The sequence below is a fragment of the Schistocerca piceifrons genome, chromosome 9 (genome assembly GCF_021461385.2).
Source record: "Schistocerca piceifrons isolate TAMUIC-IGC-003096 chromosome 9, iqSchPice1.1, whole genome shotgun sequence".
In the NCBI taxonomy this organism is placed as follows: Eukaryota; Metazoa; Arthropoda; class Insecta; order Orthoptera; family Acrididae; genus Schistocerca; species Schistocerca piceifrons.
The window spans coordinates 86706008-86721100 of NC_060146.1; the positions used below are offsets into that span (position 1 = coordinate 86706008).

General features: G+C 40.4%; 1 protein-coding gene across 1 annotated transcript in view; it reads left to right on the forward strand.

The window, feature by feature from the left end:
• Nucleotides 1-15093, forward strand: part of LOC124717201 (CLK4-associating serine/arginine rich protein) — a 132500-nt gene that overhangs the window by 14113 nt on the left and 103294 nt on the right. Inside the window, exons 4-5 of the mRNA XM_047243980.1 lie at nucleotides 9076-9257; nucleotides 12342-12608. Of these exons, the coding sequence (XP_047099936.1) occupies nucleotides 9076-9257; nucleotides 12342-12608 (449 nt within the window). The remainder of the gene's footprint in view (nucleotides 1-9075; nucleotides 9258-12341; nucleotides 12609-15093) is intronic.

Here is a 15093-nt window from a genome sequence, read left to right on the forward strand (position 1 = left end):
TAGTTTAGCAGCAACAGAACAACTGAAACCTGGCAGGATTTCCATAAAATCCAAAAAACAATCCTCAAGACATGGAGCAGTGAAAAAGAGCATACAACAAAGATAGACTAGATGATATTTTTCTTGAAGTCCAATAATACAAGAAATTTATACAGAATATTCGGGGAAAATATAATGGGTTAGCAGCCTTATCTGCTTCAGAAGAACAAATGGAACTCCAGAAACACACTCTATAGAAAATTTCAATATTCTTGAAGGATACTTTGATAAATTCCTCAACTGTGAAGCCCAAGGAAAGATTACACTTCACAAAACACTACCAAACCCAGACTCAAAGCCGCCTACAATCACAGAGGTGGAGGAGATTATAAAACAACTAAACAAAAACAGAGCCCTAGTGGAAGATGGCATTATTGCCGAGATCTGGAAACTCACAGACCAAAATATTACAAAGAAAATTCATAAAATTCTCTTGGAAATATGGAGTTCAGACAAAATTTCACAGGAATGGAAATGGGCACTGATTCACCCACTCCACAGGAAGGGAGACAGAACAGAGCCTAATAATTATAGGGGGGTCTCATTATTACCGGTCACTTACAAAATTCTGTCCAAAGTGTTACTGAACAGACTAGAACCACAAGTGGGTACAAAGATAAGTGAATACCAGGCAGGGACTATAAGAAGGCCTATGACTCCATTGACAGGCAGACTCTCTTTGACACACTAGAAGAATATGGAATAGACAGAAGAACTAGGGCACTATTAGAACAGATGCTACTTCCAAAATAAAATTTATGGGAGAAATCTCCGAGCCATTTGAGACACATACAGGGGTCAGACAAGGAGATAATCTCTCATCACTTCTATTCAACATAGTCCTGGACAATATTATCAAGCAGTGGGAAGAAACAGTAAAAGGAATTCAGGTAGGAAGAACACTTGCAAACAAGACAATCATAAAATGCCTAGCATTTGCAGATGACTTGGCAATGCTCAGCAACAACAGAGAAGCAGCTCAAGAAGCCCTGGAATATTTACATGAAGTCTCTGCTAAAATGAGTTACATATATCATATGAGAAAACACAATATATGGAAAGAAAGAACAATAATTCAGAAGTCATGCACACAAAATATGGATTGGTTAGCAGAGTGGAAAAATTTAACTATCCTGGAGAGAATACATACAAATAGGAGGATCAAACAAGGCATCCAGTACAGAACAAACAGAAAAACTTCAGAAAGCGTACAAACTCACATGAACGCACTACAATAAAGAAGCACCTCAAGACAGGCGAAACTCAGGCACTTCAATACGGTTGTTCTACCAGAAGCCCTCTATGCATTAGAAATGACCTCAGCCGGGGCATCAGGCATCGTAGAGACACAAAAGATGTAACATAAAATCCTTCGAAAAATTTTTGGAGCAATACATAGAGATGGTATATGGATTAAGAGGCCAACCAAAGAACTATACGGACGTACAGACACTCACGGACATAATCAGAAAACATTGATTAACATTCCTTGGGCACATACACAGAATGAACAACACCAAATTCACAAAGAGAATTTTTGATCTAGTCAACAGCTCAATCAAAAATACCAACTGGTTTCATGAAATAGAAGAAGACCTAAAACAAGCAGGAATCAATAAGGAAATGATAGATGAAAGAGACAAATTCAGAAACAAAATTATGCACATGAAATTTGAAGTAAAAGAAAGGAAGAAACCATGGAAAATATGGACAGAGCAAAGGAAACACAAACACAGTCAAAGAATGAAGAGGTTTTGGGAAGAGAAAAAGAAGAAAACATAAAAAAGGGAAAATTGAATAATCATGTAACATTTAAGTTCAATCACTGTCTTTAGGGCCAAAATGTATTATAATAATAATAATAATAATAATAATAATTTTGATGATAATTTTGATATTTAATTAAGTATGTTAAAAATACTCGGACAGCGCATTGTGTACAGCTTATTTTCCAAAAATAGTATTTCGGATGCCAGTCTTATTACACAGGGATGTCCATGGCATGAAAGCTTCTTTAATTTATGTTGTAAAAAAAGTTTACATTTTTCAGTATTAATTAATGGTGGTGGGGTAATTTGCAAAAGTTCAGGTTATTTCAAAAGTTGATTATACTGTTTTTCAAGAACATTAATTACATATCAGCTTTTATATGAAAAACATTTTTATGTCACCGTTTTGAAGGTATACCCTCTAAACCTAAAATACCAAATTACAATTCGGAGTGTGTTTCGTCCTTAAAACTGAAACTGGGCACAAACAGAAAAATACGTATTTCACTATTTTGTCTCTCCACAAACCCACCAAGTTTCATCAAGATCGTTTATTGACACGTGGGAATGTGCCCTCTTAAGTCAAAACTTGCCCCTGACACCCCTGCACACTTCAGTTACAGAGAACGAGTCGACTAGTGTGTGTGTGTGTGTGTGTGTGTGTGTGTGTGTGTGTGTGTGTGTGTGTGTGTGTGTAGTTTTATGCTACTAAATATGATGGGGAGAGGAAAAATATTTAGAATGCTGTTGTGTGTATTTATATCTGGTATAAATACCACCCTCCATATTGCTAACTTAATACAGCAATGAATGTGATTCCAAGTTACTTAACATATATGTTGCATGCAATAGGAATGTGTGGAGGAGCCAGGTAAATGAGACAACAGTATGAACAATGAGCATTTTGAAGAATTTTCATTTCAGTACTGTGGTTGTCTGTCTGAGGAAATCAGTCTTGTACAATTGGTGTTCCAGTTTTTATCATATTTCACCTTAAAGCTATCATTTTAATTTCTCAGTAATGGAATTTCTTTCCTTAGTTTCTCTTTTTTTTTTCAAAAATATAATTAACATATACAATAATCAAGGTAAAAATACCGCTTTTTCTTGTTGTGGTGACAACGATTTGTGGCACAGCCCAAGATCTAGGTTTCGGTGAAAAATTGTTGTTTGATTTTGTGACAGTGTTTCTTCAAGTCCTCCACCCCCTGCCCCCTGAAGCCCCCAAATTGTGCATTCTGTGGTTATGTAGTAAAACGTGGTCTGTAGAGTAATGTGCCTACTAAGTGGATAAAGGATGGAAAAAACCCACCATGGTTTAATGACAAAATTCGGAAGATGCTGAGGAAAAAATGGCTGTTGCATTCTTGGTTCAAAAGAGAATGCACAAATGAGACAAGGAAAGGTTAGTAGAGTTTCATCTGTCTGTGAAGAGATCTGTACACAAAACATACAACTATCACCACCATCACACCTTAGCAAAAGATCTGTCAGAGAAGCCAAGAAAATTCTGGTCCTATTGAAAATCGCTAAGCAGGTATAAGTCTCTCATTCAGTCCCTTGTTGACCAGTCAGGTGTGGCAGTTGAAAGCTGAAATTTTAAATCTCACATTCAAGAAATTGTTCACCCAGGAGACTCACACAAGCATACTGTCGGGCAGACTCCCATATGGATGATGTAGTAATAAGCATAAAAAAACAACTGAAAGATTTGAAAGCAAATAAATCACAAGGTCTGGATGGAATCCCAGTTCGATTTTAAAAAGAGTACTCTATGGCATAGGCCCCTTACCTATCTGGCATTTATTGTGAATCTTTTGCCCAGCACTTAGCCCCCAGCGATGGAAAAAAAGGGCAGGTGACTCCAGTAGGTAAAAAGGGTAAAAGAACTGACCCGCAAAATGACAGACCAATGTCCCTAACTACTGTTTGCTGCAGCATCCTTGTACCTATTCTCAGGTCTAATATAATAAACTTTCTCGAGACTTTTTCTAAGATCATTACTATACTCATTGTCCTTCCTTCTAGCTCTTCTTTCCTGTGTTTCTCTTGTCGTGTTACAAGCTGCACTGCACACTGTACTTACAAGCCCTCGATTCAACCGTCTTGGCCATGCACAACAGACGGCTACAAGACCATGCTAATTGTTTGTGCAGCATCTTACATTCCACGTTACTCTAACCATTGTCATTAATCTTATACCTTCAAGTTGATCACTCTCCGTGTGTTTTCACATGTTATTTCTCTCACCTTTCCGGTGCCACACGATGTTGTATCTCGTCCTACCAACCACTCCCCACCCGCCACTCTTTCTCCGTACTGTCGCAGTTGACATCTATTAATTTCACCTCATCCGATCACATCTGCCGTCCCTGTTCTTCACACTTATCCACCCTCAGACCTGCAACCCACAGTAAAATATTTTTTATTTGTATCTTTTCTGTGATCTCATTGGGACTTCACAAGAATTTTAGTGAGTTTTCTCCTTTCACTACCATCATACACTCTCAGATTTCATCTTGTTTCCCCGTTTTCCATCCGTTTCATCCTTTTCGTGATTTTTTCCCCACTTATTTGGGTGTAGTTTTGTGAATTTTTTTGGACATAATTCTACGTTATTTATGTAATTTTTTGCATTTTTTCCTCACCATGGATCCTTGCTGCTTCTATCTGCATCAGTACAGAAAAGTTTCCTTATCCCTAGCCAGAATCCAGTCCCACATACTATTCCTGCATTGTTACCTGGCTCCTGGAATCCCCCCTTCCATCTGCGTCACTACTGAAAAGTTTCTTTATGCCTAGCCAGATCCCAGTCCACATACTGTTCCAGCATTGTTACGTGGCTCATGGAATCTCCCCCCCCCCCCCCCCCCCCCCACCCAAATAGCCTTACTGACAATTTACCCATCTCCAGCTGCCCCCCTTCCTTCCACAGTGACCTCCATCTGTACACATCGCACCAATCCTTGGCCCTCACCAACGTAGTCCTGCAAAACCATATCAACCAAGCCCAAAACTCCTAGCAATACCTTCTCTCCATCTGTAAAATTCTCATGCCGTGCAATCTCAAAATCCCGGATCCAAGGATTCTGCCAACTGTCATATACATTTACCTATAAACCTTGCTACAGTGACCCCATTCCAGACATCCAGCAGGATCTCCAGTCTCTCCTAAAATCCTTAGTCCACAGCTCGTGGTCTCGCGGTCGCGTTCTCGCTTCCCAAGCACAGGGTCCTGGGTTCAATTCCCGGCGGGGTCAGGGATTTTTCACCTGCCTCGAGATGACTGGGTGTTTGTGTTGTCCTCATCATTTCATCATCATCATGAAAGTGGCGCCATTGGGCTGAGATAAGGTTCGGAATTTGTACGGGCGCTGATAACCGCGCAGTTGAGCACCCCACAAACCAAACATCATCATCATCATCATCATCAAATCCTTAGGCCAATCTCAGAACCTCTCCATGGAGTCCATCTCTCTCCTCATCCCTACCAATTCCTGCATTCCTACCTTTTACATGCTTTCTACAGTCCATAAACACAACCACAGAACAGCCCATTGTGCCAGTTATTGTGCCCCAACAGAGAGAATTTCTGCATTTGTAGACCAACACTTTCAGCCTGTTACCAAGAACCTACCCTCCTGTATAAGATGATGATGATGATTAGTTTGTGGTGCTCGACTGCGTGGAAATCAGCGTCCGTACAAAGTCCCAAATTTTACACAGTCCATTTTCTTTTCACAATCCAATCTAGTCACTCTCCTCTATAATAGATACCAACCATTTCCTCTACCGACTCTCCACAATTCCTGTCCCTTGACCGCACAGTGCCCTAATCGTCACTTTTGGTGCTACCTTCCTTTACACGAACATCCCTAATGACCACGATATTACCACTGTTGAACACTACAACAATGATCGACGGATTCCAAACCAACCACCTCCTTCCTGGCTGCCATGACCAACTATATCCTCACCTGCAACCGCTTCTCCTTTGAAGTCATTACCTACAAACAAATCCAGGTTATGGCTATGGGCACCTGCATGGTACCATCCTGTGCCAACTTATTCATGGGCCATCTAGAGGAATCCTCCTTAAACCCAGAATCCTAAACCCCTCACCTGGTTTAGATTCAGTGATGACATCTTTGTGATCTGGATTGAGGGTGAGGACACCCTGTTCACATTCCTCCAGAACCTCAACCTCAACAGCTTCTCCCCCATTTGCTTCACCTGGTCCTACTCAACCCAACAAGCCACCTTCCTAGATGTTGACCTCCACCTGAAAGATGGCTACCTAAGTACCTCTGTTCATATCAAACCTACTAACCACCAGCAATACCTGTGCTTTGACAGCTGCCACCCACTCCATACCAAGAAGTCCCTTCCATACAGCCTAGCTGCCATGGTCATCGCATCTGCAGTGACGAGCGGTCCCTCTCAAAATATACAGAGGGTCTCCCTGAGGCCTTTATAGACTGTATTTATCCTCCCAACATAAAAACAAATCAACCGTGCCTTATCTTTCCAGTCACCCACCATCTCCCAAAGTCCCACTGTCCAGCCACAGAGGAGCATTCCCCTTTGTAACTCAGTACTATCTAGGACTAGAGCAACCGAATTACATTCTCTGCCAGGGTTTCGACTACCTCTTGTTGTGCCCTGAAATGAGAAATGTCCTGCCCACTATCCTTCCCACCCCTCCCGCAGTGGTATTTCGCCGTCCACCGAACCTACGCAATGTATGTGTCCATCCTTACACAACCGCTGCTTCCAACCCCTTACCTCATGGCTCATACCCCTGTAATATATGTAGATACAAGACCTGTCCCATACGTCCTCCCACCACCACCTACTACAGTCCGGTTATAAGCATCACGTAGCCCATCAAAGGCAGGGCTGGCTGTGAAACCAGTCATCTGATCCTCAAGCTAAGTTGCAATCACTGTGCTGTGCTGCATTCTGTGTGGACATGACAACCGACAAGCTGTCTGTTCGTATGAATGGTCACCGCCAAAGTGTGGCCAAGCAACAAGTGGACCACCTTGTTGCTGAGCACGCCGTCCAATACGACATTCGGCATTTCAGTGACTACTTCGCAGTCTGTACCATATGGATCCTCCCCACCAACACCAGATTTTCTGAATGCGCAGGTGGGAACGGTCCTGCATTCCTGCAACCCTCCTGGCATCAACCTTTATTAGTCATTGTCCTCACCCATCAACCCCTTCCCTGTCCCCATTCCAGCGTCTTACAGCCCTCTATTCCACCAGCGCAATTTTCACTTTTGCCCTTTTCTGCTATGCCACCTTTCCTGCTCTCCGTCTTATCTCCCGACTGCACCTAGCTGCTCTACCATCTCTCCACCTCATCCCTGTACATTTCCCAGCAGCACTTCACCGTCTCCCATCTCTAGCCTGCTGTCCCTCCCCACCTCAGCCTCCTCCGTACCCCCACCCAGTTGCCTCTCCCATCATGCACTGCTGCTCCTGCTCGTAGTGGGACTTCAGCTGCCACAGGCTCTCTGTGTGTGTGTGTGTGTGTGTGTGTGTGTGTGTGTCACCTATTTGTGACAAAGGCCTTGTTGACTGAAAGCTTATTTTGCGACAGTCTTTGTTGTGGCTATCTGCAACTTGAAATTTCCACTATGTGGTGAGGAGCTATGCTTTTCGTAATATTTTTTCTTGACACTAAGAAGCTTATGTCCACGAATCAGCATGGATTTAGAAAGCATTGCTCGTGCGAACATCAGCTTACCAATTTCTCTCATGGTATCCTGCAAACTATGGATAAAGGGTGACAGGCACGTTCCACATTTCCATACATTTGCCGCGGTGCCCCATTGTAGCCTGTTAACGAAGGTATGGGCATATGGAATATGTTCACAGGTATGTGAGTTGCTCAAAGACTTCTCAAATAATAGAGCCCAGTATGTTGAGAGGGTGTTCATCAGAGACGATGATAATGTTAAGAGTGGCCCAGGCAAATGCGACAGGACTGCTGTTTTTCTCTATATACGTAAATGATTTGGTGAACAGGGTGGACAGCAATCTGCAGTTGTTTGTTGATGACGCTGTGGTGCACGGTAAGGTGTAGAAGTTGAGAGACTGTAGGAAGATACAAGATGACTTAGAAGAAATATAGTTGGTGTGATGAATGGCAGCAAGCTCTAAATGTGGAAAAATGTAAGATAATGCTAAGTGATATGAAACAGAATGAGCATGTGAGAACTCTGGTAAAGAAGGTGAATGGCGAACTTCGGTTTATTGGGGGAATTTTAGGAAAGAATGGTTCATATGTAAAAGAGACTGTGTGCAGGACGATGGTGTGACCTGTTCTCGAGTACTGCTGGAGTGTTTCGGACCTGTACCAGGTTGGATTTGAGGAAGATGTCAGTGCAATTCAGAGGCAGTCTACTAGATTTGTTACAGGTAGGTTCGAGGAACATGTGTTGCGGAGATGCTTCGAGATAGCAAATGGGAATCCTAGGCCGGAGAGTGACATTCTTTTCGAGGGACACTATTGAGAAAATTTAGATAACTGGCATTTGAAGCTGAATGTCGAGCAAGTCTACTGCTGCCAACATATATTGCGTATAAGGAACACGAAGATAAGATTAGAGAAATTAGGGCGCATAAGGAGGTATAGAGACAAGTCATTTCTCCCTTGCTCCATTTGCGTTTGGAACAGGAAAGGAAACAACAAGTAGTGGTACACGGTACCCTCCTCCCCACACGGTACGGTAGTTTGCAGATTATCTGTGTAGATGTAGATGCAGGTATTTACAGCCCAATGGAAATTCTTATTTCCATATTGTAGTTTGATTTCAAGTACATTTGAAGGCATCAATACAAGAGTGTGCCTACCCAAAAAGCCCAGATGCCCACAGAGGTCTTGTTAAGTATGCACACGATGATATGATGTTACAGTTGTAGTAATTGTCCATAGCGTCATTGCTTGGAACTGGTGGTTTTTATTATACTAGTTACTACTTCCGGATATTTTTCTGTTGTGTACTTCATTGTAACTGTGACTAAAGAAGTAACACAAGATAAAATTAATATGTTGCTTTTCTTAGATCTGGACATATTTTTTTGCTGTGTGAAAACTCCGTGTTACAATGTTCCAACTATACTGAATACTTTCTCATAGATAAAAGTGTGTCATTGTTTTTACCTGCATCACACAGCTCTCACCCTCCTCCTTTTACCCTTTTTTGGATAAAAAATAAATAGTGCCATTACCCTTGAATGGAAATGTATTGCAGGATGCCGTGGCAAGGAAGACAGGATGTGTTGATAGACAGATTTGATGTACGTGCTCATCTGGATATCATCCCAGAGTATCCATCACGGACAGAGCCACCGCCACCAGAGGAGTTGTCAAGGGAAGAGAGGCTTATAAATTATGAGCGGTATCGCATCATTGTCCAAAATGATTTTCTTGGAAGTGAGTATAGCTTAACATATCCGAGATTAAGTGGAAACAGGACTTTGCCAAAGGACACAATTACAGCTATTATTATATTGTTAAGGCAGTTTCATTGATGATTTAAGCATTAGGTGAGTAAGAGAATGTGTATTATAACAATAATGATTTTTATTATGTAAGTATCATAAAGTGGCTAAATCAAATCAAAAATTGGTCATTAGTGGAAGTAAAAAACAGTGGAAGGCAGCACATTATAGTTTAAAGATGTAAAATTTGCTTCTGGAGAAGGTAGCAATATTTAAAAAAGATAAACATAAAAAGGGATAGATAACACTGACAATTAAAAAAAGGGGCGCTAATAATAGATCAGAAAATGAAATCTTAAGATACAAGATGTATGTCACATACAAAATCTGTTGTGGTGTCACGTGAAATGCGAATATTTTCTTGTAAGTGTATTTGTGTGTATGCTTGAAGAGTGCTAGTAGTTCTCAAAGCCTGACGTCCGAAGAGGTAGAAATTCTATTCTTAAAAAAGCGATTGTGTATACTAGTGCATTTAATGTTTTTGCAAGTGGTGCCCCACAGCTTGTTGATACTTACAGAAAATTATATTCCATCTGCTGTTAAGGAAACCTTTACTGTTGAATACAATTTCAGTTATCACAAATCTTTGGCAACCAAAGAAAAATTTATCAGTCACAGTATTTCTATGGGTGGGTGTGTACAGGATGTTCATCTGCACTATGTAATGTCAAAAACCCAAACTGAACACCTGAACTTGATTCATAAAACTCAATGTTAAGAAGATTCATTTTTGTTGATCAAAACATCCAACACCTGTACCATAACTCTTGGTGACTGTGATTTTCAATAAACATATGTTATTTGTTTTTATATTGTGGAATCTCTTTGTATGCTAGCACCAAATGGCACAGGATGATTTATTGAAAAATGAATTAGAAATAGTTGTAAAAAAAAATGCTTTATGTACTCTAGACTGCAGCAAGAAGGTGTTACAACCTTGTGCTTCCAAGACCATTTGTGTGTTTTTTTTTTTTAATTAGCTGAATGGTCAGTTTGTCAGAATACCATGCACGGGGCCTCGGGTTCGAGTCTCGGCCGGGGTGGGAGATTTTCTCCCCTCAGGACTGGGTGTCGTGCTGTCCTAATCGTCATTTTGTCCCCATTGTCGACGCGCAAGTCACCCAATGTGGCGTCGCACTCAATAAGACTTTCGCTTGGCAGCCGAACTTCCCGCCTGGGAACTCCAGCCACTGACGACATAAACTCATTTCCATTTTTTAAATTTAATTTTATTTTTTCCTCTGTAGAAAGAAGAAAGAACTTCCAGAGCTGTAAGAGGCTGTAAAGATTTCTGTAAGGAATTGAAATGGTAAAGGTAACCTGAGCTGCGTGTAAGGTGGTGTGAAAGGCAGTGCAGGAGGGAAAGAGTCGATGAAATGGTTTAGTCAAAACTTAAATGTCAGCTCGTAGTCATTTCGTTGCACAAATACAAGCTACAATAAATACCATGATAAAATACTGAATTATCTCGACAGTCTGATAGTAACACTTAAGAAACCAATTCATAGCCAAGAGTCGGTGCAGCACAAATAACAGTAAATCACACTTGAGTCTGGGGCTTGTACTGTAGCAGCACTTGTTACATCTGTCTGACAGATTGAGAGTGGTGATGCTGCTGTGGTGGCTTGACTTTATCCCCAATATGAAACGATCAGTCACGTCCGTGTGACAGAATTTGGCCAAGGTTGGCGTCGCGTTACACGTCTGTGGTTGCATGGTTCACACTGGCGAGAGACCACCGCCAGCTGCGTAGCTGTCTGTGCTCTAAGGAGTCTTATTGTTAGCACTGCCCCCAGAAAGGAAACCGATGACATGTACCAAAATGAATATATTCTGAAGATGAGGATATTTCCCATTAGTGACCATAGCTTTGAGATTATGATACATGGAAGTACATGATGAGATTAAAAACTGATGAAAGAAAAAATGAAGGTGGAAAAATTGAGATTTCTAATACATGTGACTCAAACCTTTGTGTGATGTAAAATTAAATAAACGAGAGAACCAATTGTAAATGTGATTTAGAATATGTAAACAACAATGTTAAAGAGGAGCTAACACAGATTACTTTGTTTTATGAGTTTTAAAATAAATAGAGGCAGTAGTTGAGCACCTTTGGTAATGTCTCAAAAGGGTGGTAATTCATTAGTGACTACCAGTAGTTAACTAAAGCTATTGAAGTGAGGAATAATACTGTATGAATGATGTTGTATCTGGACCATTAGTTTCTCTGTTCCATGCTAAATCATATGCATTATTAAAAATATTATCTAGTTTGACAGTTCATGTGTAACTCAGGAGTTTGTTATAGTGCTGTTACTGGTTTCGTGATTAAATCAATGAGTTGGCAGATAACTGTTGTAAATAGGGAATTCGCAATGACAGAAAATATTATAAAAAAAATGGAGACTGAAGATGACCTTCGACAAGAACAAATATAATGTGCTATAAATATACAAGAAAGAGGTAGAATTAATAGGAGGGGGGGGGGGGGGGGGGGAGAGCGAGAGAGAGAGAGAGAGAGAGAGAGAGAGAGAGAGAGAGCGCGAGAGCGCAAGCATCAGTATGTTTCACCATTGTTTTGTGCAGTAACAGTGAGAGCATCTGAGGCTGGTTTACTGTATGAAGACTAAAATAACATATGGAGCCTGATGTACTCTTTATCATTGTAAGTTAGCATGCAATGTACAGATGTAGGAAATTGTGTGTTTGTTTCTGTATGAGATCATCACCTGAAAAATTGGTTATTTATTCAATATTTTAGGTTGGTGAAGTTCATTTTCCATTGCTAAAGAGGAAAATTTTGATTTCTCTTAGCAGCCTGTTGTCAAAAGTTTTTAATGTTGCAAAAACTTGTCTTATTTTTATTAACTGTACTACTGTTGGAAAATGCAGATTTTGAAAGTTTGTATTTCATATATAACTTGAAGTGTATTGGTATTCTGGCTCATTACTAATTTAAAGCACCGACAAGGTGATGTTAGGACAGAAGTTACAACACTCCTAATTATTGCAGTTGAAGAAGAAAAGTTTCTGCACCAATTATATCTCGAGGAACAGTTCGGTCCCATCTCACGACCCGATGAGTCCACACCGCCACCCGGGGAGAAAGACGGCAAGAAGAAGCGGGAAAAGGGGGCGGCTATTCCGTACTCGTACGACAGCTCCACCTCACAGCAGGCTGCGCCAGCAACTGTTATGCAGGAAACTGCAACAGCATCTCGTGCTGCTGACACCGAAAAGCCCGAAGAAGAGGAAGAAGAAGACAGTGATGTAGATTTTGGTAAGCCGTATTCTCCCTTGTAGTTTGGTGTTTCAAAATATTGGTTACTACCCAGAATAATTAAAACTATATTATTTGCATATGCATGTCAAACAGTCACATCTCGTGGTTTTGTGCTCGAGTCTGTGGCAATGCCTCACTGTTGTTGCTGATGTATAGATGGCAAATGTTTTTACCTGAATCAGTGTGCACTTCACTGTTGAAGACTGGCAACAGCGCTGCCAGCTGCCAGAGATCTTCTTTCGCCTACACACCTATAGGAGTTTTAACAGTACAGTAGGCATTTCTTAGGGCCTCAGCCACTACCTCTGGGTGTAGAACACTGTGTGCTTTGACATTTGAGTATGACGTCTAAATGTTGTTTTTGATGGCTAGTGTCAGTTACATATTTACCTGTAATGCTCCTGCTGATATCCCTCATAGTAAAATATGTGGAATGCCACAGCATCACACACACATTTAAATTTGATGCCAGCTTGGTAACTTTTGTGCCAATTTTGCCACTGTCTCTGTGTAGAGCAAATTGTTGTTGTAGTGACGACTCTGACTGGACCCCATTCCAGACCTTCCCTCTACAGAAGTCCCACACTGCCTCAGGGAAGCAAAGCTCAGACCTAATTTAGTATCCTTGGCACTAACCTCTACACCACAAAGGTGGTTCCTATCAGTAAAATGTTTCATTCAGCATTTGTATCTTCAACAGTCTGCATTGGGTATGTCACAACTTTTAGTACCCATCTCCACGAACATTTACATGCTTTTAGACTATGGAAAATCATTCAGGATATTGGTCATTGTTAACACATTTGAGATGGCTCCTGAATGAAACTGTGCAGAGACTCTGGCACCATATCAAAAAAGTTAACATGAGAAAATGAATCATTCAAAAGAGCAGAATCACCCTCATCGCTATTGTCTGAATCACTTGAAAACACTATCATATTAGCTTCTTTACAGGTTTAATGGTACTCTAGCAAACTTCAGAATAATCCTGCAGCATTGAAACATAAAAGAGAGGAGAACACCAAAAAAACTTTAGTTGTAAAGAAAATGCACCATTTAAAAGAACAAAACACAGTGCAACACAAACATCTGTTGACAGCAAAATGTGGCAGAGGCCTTATGACAACTGTGCAGTATACTTCGTATCGACAAACTGCTTTCGATGAGTGCGACATCACAATTGTTGTGGAAAAATGTTGCGAATGGTGGCTTGAGAAGCATTACTTTCAAAGTAAATTTCTTTTTACACAAGTTGAATTATGTTACATGTGAGAAGCGGTGAATTTCTTAAATCACAGAACATTTGAATTTCATTCACAAAATTTCTTTATTCGTGGAGTGTTTGAATCTTTCATTAACACTTTGAGGACCTGCTCCCTAGAAAAACTTCAAGCCCTGAAGACCAGCCATTTATGCCACTATTTAAAATTTTACAGGCATGTGTGTGTTCGGTATTTCTCAAAGGGCAACACACACCAAAAAGAGACCAAGCTGCAAGGTTAGTTTTTCATTTTTATTTCTTTCATAGATTACAAATTATGTAATAACAATGGCAAAACGTATAATCATCCTTAAAAAAAGTGCTAGCTGAGTTCTTGAGCAATTTCACACTTAACAGGCGTCTCTATGGAAATGTCAAACAGTTCAACGGAACATTTATTCAGCCAGGTAATCCACAAAATGTTTGGTACACAGCAGTGAAATTTATAACTGTGCTTGTCAGAAATATCCAGCTGCTGCAATTTAAGCTATGCTCTCAGGATCCTGTCTAACCATGCCCTCAGAAAAATTGTATGTGAAAGCTTAGCTTTTCTTGTAGCTGTACTGTATGTATATTAATGTAAACCATTAACTTTTTTTATTTGTGTGTTTGTGCTGCTTAATAGTGACTTAGCTATTGGCTGACTATATCACATGTCCTATGCTCTGAATGTATGCTGTTACGGGCTGGCAAGATCACAACACATGAACTATGGTTGGTTGATAAAAGCTCATCGCTATCTTGATTTCAGTGCTTAGGAAACTACTGTGCTGTATTTGGTGGACTTTGTATTTATACTTAGGTAATAGGGAAACATACAGTGTACATGTTGCTGTGCATCAAAGATCTTTTCAAAATGATTTTTTGCTGGGTTTAGTTTCCTAAAGTGTGGGGAAGCTATACAACAGTGTATAAAACATTTACCAATGAGAGGAATGATAAGTTTTTCACTCTGAAGGAAAGTACATTACTTTCACACTGTATTTTCACTAGGTACACTGTATTTTCATGTGGGAAAAGTGGTATTTTGAACCAGGAAATAAGGGAATTTTTTTTAAATACCTTGTCTACGTGTACACTAAGTGCTTTAAACGTGTCACAGCAGATGATGATAAATTTTTTATTGCTGTGTACCGAACATTTTATGGATTACTTGGCTGAATAAATGTTCTGTCGAGCACTTTGACTTTCCCACAGAAACGCCAATATGTCTGAAATTAT